Source organism: Cajanus cajan, chromosome 1 (assembly GCF_000230855.2).
Source record: "Cajanus cajan strain Asha chromosome 1, NIPB_CcT2T_4, whole genome shotgun sequence".
In the NCBI taxonomy this organism is placed as follows: domain Eukaryota; kingdom Viridiplantae; phylum Streptophyta; class Magnoliopsida; order Fabales; family Fabaceae; genus Cajanus; species Cajanus cajan.
In genome coordinates, this window is record NC_138517.1 from 77,606,510 (window position 1) to 77,615,064 (window position 8,555).

At 31.2% G+C, this 8,555-nt stretch overlaps 1 protein-coding gene across 1 annotated transcript; it reads right to left on the bottom strand.

Annotated features, from left to right (window-relative positions):
* Positions 1-726, bottom strand: LOC109793044 (large ribosomal subunit protein eL29z). Its single transcript, XM_020352515.3, has 3 exons — positions 594-726; positions 413-516; positions 1-275 (listed from the first exon to the last, which is right to left on the bottom strand). Exons 2-3 carry the CDS (start codon positions 512-514, stop codon positions 192-194), a joined length of 186 nt encoding a protein of 61 aa, XP_020208104.1. The 5' UTR covers positions 515-516; positions 594-726; the 3' UTR covers positions 1-191.
* Positions 727-8,555: the final 7,829 nt, after the last annotated feature.

Below are 8,555 nucleotides of genomic sequence, written 5' to 3' on the forward strand. Positions count from 1 at the left end.
TATAACAAACTAAACATTCCATTGAAAGAAAAAAAAAAAATCAAGAGTCTTCAACAAAACCAGAAAAATATCTATAAGAGTACAGAGTTCTCTGTGAACAAATTAATTATACTACTGAAGATAGACATCAAACAAAGATTCCAATTAAATAAAAAAAAACTCTAATAATAGTTCCGTTAGATAGTGCCACTTTACTCTTCCTCGGTGGCAGTTTCCCCACTCTTCTTGTTGTGCTTCCTCGCATACCTCTGATTCCTCAGAAACTTGGGATCCATCTGCACCAATCGCCAACAACAAAAAAAAAAAACATTTTTTTTAAAAATAAAACGACGCAATTTAATTACCCGAAAATAAATAAACATAATCATCCATAAATAAGAGAACCCAAAAGCATAAAACAAAAAAAAATTACCCCTTTGGTGGAAGTGTGGCGATGCCTCTTGGGTTTCTTAATGCCATTTTTGTGGGCCTTGTAGGACTGGTTGTGAGCTGTGTGGTTCTTCGACTTTGCCATCTCTGCAACGCAAAATTAGAGAATGGTGAGAACAAAGCGCAAACTTTGAAGAATTGCGACAGAAATTGAAGATACTAACCGAAGAGAAAGTGAAGTGCAGTTCCGCCAGGCTAGGGTTTCTCTGTAGATGGATCTATATATATCACCTTTGATTCAGTAATGAGGCCCATAACAAAAGGTCCACCAAATGCTCCAAACATAATTGTATATTCATTCAAAAAGGATTTTATAATTACACCTCCCATAATTTATAACTACACTCTCATTTACTTTTTTTTTTATTAATAACTTTTTTCTTATTATACTTCTATTTTATTTTCAATCTTATTAGGCATTTCAGAACTATTTTTTCACCCATGTCTCACCTCCTTCTTCCTTATTCGCTCTCAGTTGACTCTCTTTAAATAATGATATTGAAAATTGTGACACTTTATATCTCAAAATCAATTTTCTTATTTATTTATTTATTTAAATTGTCAAAATTAAAATAAGAACCCAAATAATTTAATTTGAAAAAATATCACATTAATCTCATTTCTAAACAAAAATTACATACAATAAGAACATAAATAAAAAAAATCAAATAGGCACTTCAAAGGCTTTTACATAGATTTTTTAAAGTTATAAAGTAAATCAATAATTAAATTAAACAATACTCAAAATTAAATTGATTAAGCAGTTACATCTTATTCTCAAAACTCCAATGTCGCATTTATCATAGTATAACCCAACATAAAGAAAAAATAATCCAGAAGCCTAAGTTTTTCCTCAAACACTCTCATAATGTATATTTGGTTGAATCACATTCGTAGATGGTATTCAATCCAAAATACGATAAACAACAACGCAAAAAGAAACAAAAAAAATGAGAACACGTCTCAAAAATATTTTTAATATAGATAGAAAAGTTGGGTAGTATCTAATGCAAACACAAGTTAACTCATAAAGACACATGGAATGATAATTCTCATGCTCTTGCTTTCTATATACATGTGGTATCATTATTTTATTTACAAATCACAAATATATGTGGCTTAGAACACATGAAAATAATCATAATAATTGTAATTTTTATTTTAGGTTATTTTAATTTATATTAATTTTAATTTTTTTTTATGATATGTACGTGGTTATTAGATTCTAAAAAAAATTATGATCATGGTATATAGACTAAATTTTGGTGGAAGAAAGAAGGAAGGAAGGAGGGGATTTCGGGAAAAAGTTAGGATTATCTTAAGGATGAGTAAAAAGAAAGGGTGGTGTGGAATTCAAAATATGCTAAAGAAACTTGGAGAGCTCTAAATAATTCATTTATATATATATATATATATATATATATATATATATATATATATATATATGTGTGATTAAGACTTTCTTATAGTTGAGAGGGTCCGAATACTTTTATAAGTTAACTCTAGTATTTTATAATTACATCTTGGAGAATGTTTTTTTTTTTTTTTAAATTATTAAAGTACATACCAAACTTTGTTGTGTTTCAATATTAGAGGAGGATGAGTCATTTTCTTTTAATCATGACAATTGTCGACATTGAGATTTGAATAATAAATCATGTATATATTACTTTAATTTCTAATTATTAAGTCGATCTTAACTTTCAGTTGTAAAAACTTGTTCTTGTAGAAAAACAAGTTCTTAAGAATTTTAAAAAATGATTGTCCAAACTAGTTGTAAAATGTGTCTATGATTTAATTTGATTCATTTTTTTTTTTCTAAAGATAAACTAGCATGATTCTCGTTTACGGATTACTCTCATTTTTATGCATAAACATACTTATTTGATCAAATTATTTTTTCACATCAAGACTATAATATTATTTAAGTTATTAAAAAAGAGTGAGAAAATTCAAATAGAAAAATTCTATCAAATTCAAACTTATCATCTTATTTAAATAGTTGTTTGCTATAAGATTTAAAAAAAAAAATGAGAATATTGATTTGAATAAATGGAGATAAATTATATCCTTGCCTACTTGCATTACACGAGTATTAACTAATTCTAATATATAAAATTTCAATGTGTTTAAAATTTAAATAATGCTTATTATATTAAATATAAAATCATTTAAAAGTAATAGGTGAAAATAGTTGTATATCTTTTGAAAGAATTATTTGTATTGGATATATTTTTTCATTATATATATAATTTCATAACCAATTTAATTAAGAAATGGTCAGTATCCCTTCATCCTATTATAAGTTTCGCATTAAAAAAAAGTGTCATATTAATTTTTGAGCATAATATTAATTGCCTTTTTTATTTATATTCCTATAATAAGACTAATAGAGATATGTAAGACAATAACCCGAAGAGAGTAATAGAGATATGTAAGACAATAACCCGAATAAACATGTAAATGTTAAGCATGTAAAATTTCGGTGTTGGACATGTAAATTTAGCTTTCTCAAGTCTTGTGAAGTCCCTACACTATTGGGTTAAACAATAAAATCAAATATTAATAGTTACTCTCTGTGTATACAAATAATACCCTTAGAAAATGTATATCAACAGGGTAGCTGGAGTAGGATTTAGGAATAAATATGGTTTCATAGCAAATCATAACTCAACTTTTATTTTACTCTATGCATATTTATTTTTTAAGTGGTGCTTCAAGTTAAGGGTATTTCTACAAAATGATTGAATGTTAGAAAATGTAAATTTTTTTATTGTAGTTGGTTGTTAGGTTCAAGGACCACATCACCACCATCACTGCTACCACCACCTTTGCCATGATGGCGGAAGTGGCAAGGCCAAAAGAAGTGGCTGTCTACACACTTCAGCAGCAGAGCCTCCAAAAAAACTAGTGTTGTTGCTGCATAAATGCATATAACAGTGGCCTTTTGCTGTTGCACAAATTCATAAGTAAAGCCACCCAAAAAAAATAATCGGAGTAGTTCATGCTTAAACTCAGCTATCAGTGGCTGCTGCTGCCACACTATTTCAGTAGTACAGAAATCGTGAACCATAACAAAAATTTGTATCGAATCGCAAGATTCAGAGACAGAAAAATTACTTCATATAAATGATATATAATGCTCAATGTAAAAAAATTGTACTAGAAATAGATAAAGTAACTTAAGCAGAAGTCTTTGTGAAACACTTATTTTAGAAGAATGAAAATAAGCAAGTAAATAGCTAAATAGAGTTTATACATTGAATGAGCGAGTGACAAATTGAGTCAAGAAATGTTCTTTCAATTACTTTTCATTTAATAATTTAAGCTTATATGAATTTTCAATTTTTTATGAGAATTGGTGAAAGGTAAAAAAAAGAAAAAAAATGAATTGTTGAATCGTATAATATAATATGTATCAAGGATACGAAATTGTATAGATACATTCATGGATCGTAGGATACAAAGTCATTTTAGATTCATCATAAGATACTTATTAGGTTGTCAAATTGTATCAAATCGTTAGATTGGAATTATGAATCATAAGATTCTGATAACTATGAATGAAAGTATGGATTAACCAGATACTTATATACCACTCTTTACGGTATAAATGAGGAAGAAAACAATACGATAAACTCTCCTTAGGCACTTGATCCAAATTCACTTGGTTAGCCTAACTTGCCTCCTCCCCTCCCTCTCCACCTGTACCACTATTTTCTTATCAAGTTTTCCCTCTCATCGCCACCCATTCCTGTGCACTAGTGCTGAGTAGTTAGTTGCTCCTTTCTCCCTTTTGGTTATGATCAGGTGCATTGCACCTTGGTCACATACACTTTATTAGAAATAACTGGCTTCTTTGGGCCCGTATTGGAATGAATAATGTGTAAATGTGTAATGCTATGTCATGAATCAACTATCCAAAAAACTTAGTTATTAAGTGAAGATACATGTATAGATTTTTAAACTTGCCCAATCATCATAACTAACTGGTGGATCCTTTGCCACATGTCCCATCTTTTCCCCTCCTAGAACGTACTTTTAATAGTCTCATAGTTTACCAGCTGAACTGGTAATATTTCCTTATCCCTGGAATTATTGGACCCAAGGGTCTTGTCAGACATCTTTAACATGACCTACGGGGAAGGAGCCACTGTGACTGAAAAGTAGAAAAACAAACCAAGGGTAACCTAACCTTTAGATAATACTGCAATATACACTGCGGTATAACCTAGGTGAGGTTGGAGGGGACAATTCAGTGATGACACTGAGCACTATTGTTTATCATGGTGATATAGGGAGCTAGAAAGCGTATCAGGAAGGGATAGGAGCCAAACTATGGGGAGGAGATAATAACCATCAATTTAGTTGGGTACAACTCTGCTGTTGATGTGGTGAAGATGATGATTTCCCTCCCTTGAATGAAGAATGGCTGGATGTACTAACCATGTTTGGTCTTCTCTAATGGTGTGCTCACTACAATGATTCATGACCCAGTGTTGTGGCATATCTTTGGTGCTGGTCTCACATGCGTTGGTGATTCATTACTTATAATAGCTTGAGAGGAACTCCAAGGAGAAGTAGCTTGTGGATTCAAATAGAAGGGCTCTTGTTTCTGTTCTCAAAACCACAGCTGTTATGGATGACATCTCTTATTTGTGGACTAGGTGGTTGACATAGTGATTACACTTGTAGAGATTAGACACGTTGGAACATGTCGATGCATCAGGTTGTAAGCATATTGTTCTGCCCATAGCTGATGCCTCTAATGCAAAGGAACAATACAGCTTTGTAGATTTTGAAACAGTTCTTATTTGTAGAATTTGTAATGAATGACAATGGAATGGGACCTTGTGCTACATCATTTGTAATTGATTGGAAAATGGAAATCTATTATAACAGTGGAATTGCAAGAATTTTTCTTTGCTCATGGAAAAGGACAAGCATTTCCATTAACCTAATTAAACAAGTTTGTTTTGACTTGTTTCTGATAGTTTTTTGAAAAGTGATGAAGCAGTTGAAACTTGAAAGCCTTTGTTGGGTGATGTAGGTCATGATAAAACTTGGTTTTTACCATGTTTGCCTGTGATAGCTTTACATTTGGTGTCAATCTATGGTTGCACATGCTGGTTCATATTTCGAATGTAGCGTTTTATAGATACATATCCAGTGAGTTGTTGGACAAGCTAGTTTGTTGAAATTCGTTGTAGGATTGGAGTTCCTTCTCTTATCATTTGGAGTCGCTGCGTTCGAGTTTGTTAGTGCAGGTGTTAATTTTAAAAATTGAGCTGTGTTTGACAATATCTGCCGAACTTTTTTTGAAATTTTTTTTCTGTTAATGCATAATGTATCTCATTCTTGCCTTGTTAGATGGTTATTACTGTAGTTTATTCTAGTAACTTTTCAGTTTCACTTGACAGAAGGATACTATTATTGACATTTTCTATGAGAAACATCTGGGTCAACTTATTGAAGTGATAACTTCATCATGTCCTTCAGAAAATGTTGCAAATGTGAGCAGCAAAACAATAGACTGTGGCCAAGTAGTCAAGTATCAGAGTGGTGCAAAGCCAGAGATACTATCAAACATATCTGAATTGCTATGCTTTTGTGTCCTACACCACCCATACAGGATAAAGTATTTTCTGCTTGCTAGGCAGTAATTAGAATGACTTTATGTTGCTGATCATTAAATGTGATAGTGAACATGTGTCTCTCTTTACTCTTTGCAGGTGCAGCTTTCTTCTCAATAAAGTGATTGATAAAATTTTGTTACTTACACAGAGAAGAGAAAAATACGTAGTTGTTGGTGCTGTTCGGTTTGTTCGTACCATTCTCTCACGTCATGTATGTTTAAACATTTGTGCAGATACTGTCTGTTTGTATTTGGCAACTGCCATAGTGAAGACCTGCCCCTGTTCCCCAACTCTCTTATGTATCAACCCAATCTTAACATATTCACCCATGTGCTTGCAATTTTAGGGCACTTGTGGGTCTTACACCCTTATACAACCTTGGTCCTGAGTATATATATTTAAAGAGGTGTCTTTACTGATTTGTTTCTTTTTTAGGGTAAGGCATTATTGACTGGTTTTGCTAGTGATTTAAGCTTGAAGATGGTCCGAAGTTAATAAATATAAAGTTTATTTTATTTTTTCATTTCATCACCTTATGAATGGAATATTGGCAATGTTTCGTGTATGAAACCTGTAACTCATTTTATTATGTCTGTTATTTCCTTCTGCCAACGACTATATGAACCACATTTTTGTTTTAAGTTCTCTGGTCTGCTGCAATTTCTTTCTTGCAAAATCCTATTATAACTTAGTAAGATGTACATTTTGCCATTTTGGATCTCAATGCACTAAATTTTATTGAGAAGGTAACTAACTAGGTATGAGGACCTTTTAGTATGAATCTCGTCAGTTATGGAGCACCTTTCCTGATATCTATTAAAAGATGGCTGTAATTTTTTCTTTTTAGTAAAGTTCTTCTCTGACCTTTCATTTTTAAGAGGGATGGATGAAGGTATTAGTTAGCCAGAATGTAACTTTTGGGCAACTTAGATCACTTTGTTATTACAGTTTTGAGTTGTTTATGTTGGTAGTGTTTAATGTAGTCTGTTGTCTCTATATTCTTTTGTAAACTCGAAACCTATTACATGGTCGTTGAGTCTTTTTCTGTGTAACTAATTATTGTTTTAAGCTATAACTGTTTGATTCTATTATTTTTAATCTCTTTATATCACGTTCCCTGTGAATATATGAGGAATTGTGTCTCATGCAGTACATGTAACAGTCTGGAGTGTTGCCCTGCAGGATGAGCATCTGATAAATCATTTTGTTAGAAGTAACCTTCTCAAACCAATTGTAGATGCCTTTGTTGCTGATGGCAATCGCTACAATCTGCTCAATTCTGCTGTTCTTGAACTTTTTGATTATATTTGCAAGCTATCGTGCTTATATGTATGCCGTTGAAACGTCATTTTGCCTTAATCTACCAACAGTTGATGCAATGTGAGCATGAATGCTTCACTACCTACGTGAGCATTTTAATTGCCTCCATGTTGGTGGCATTTCTTAATTTCAACTCGCATTAAATTATTGATTGTAGCAAATAAATTTACGATTTTCATTTAATTTCTCTAATGAAGAATTATTGTGATTTATCTTACTAATAAACAATTCTGTTAATTAGTATTTTTTTTTATTGGAGTATAATGATATGACATAGAAAATTCACTTAAAAATAAGTAAAGATTTTTAAATAAGTAATATTACATAATCATCCATCATTGTTATATATTTCTTATGAGTATGTTATTTTTTGTTTTTAATATTTAATTTTTTATATGCATTAAATTATTGTGTAAATTTTATATATTAAAATATTAATTATTATGTTTAATTGAATTAATATTTAATTATAACAATTACATTAATTTTTTAAGTTGTAAATGTAATAATAAATTTATCTAAAATAAAATAAAAATCTTAATAAATTATTTATAACAACCATATGATGTAAAAATTTAATTCAATATGAATTTACTACCACTTTGGAATTCTTGGTCGTAAACTTAGAAGGTTAGCCCCCTTAAGCGCTGAACTTGCCCCCAACAATAGTTACGTATACGTCTGAAACATAATCAAATATTGCATGCAATCTTGTCCGTTTTAGATCAATTTGAGCTTAAGATTATAATATTTACTATGTTATTGAGTATTTTTAAAATACTTTATGAATTTGTAAAGGATCCTAAATTACGCCCATTCGAACATGATCTTTGTATCTAGCTTAGACTCTGAATTTGGTGCATGCATGTGCTTGTCAAGAATCCAATATATGGAAAAATTAAACATTGGAGATGAAGTCACAGAATTAAACCTTAGGTATAGTAGAATGAATTTAGGGAGTTGATTTGGTAATTAAAATCCTTAGACGAGGACTGGGTCGAAGGGTTAAACCCCTGATTAGTAGGCAGAATGAGTGAAGAGTGAAATTTGTTATTGTTGCAAATGGGTTGCCACGAACGTCGCATTGTGGTTGTTCCAAAAGCCACGTGTGGCTGTCCCTTACACGTGTTCTCTAATCCATCCTCTTTGCTTTCTTATATCTCTTCCTAC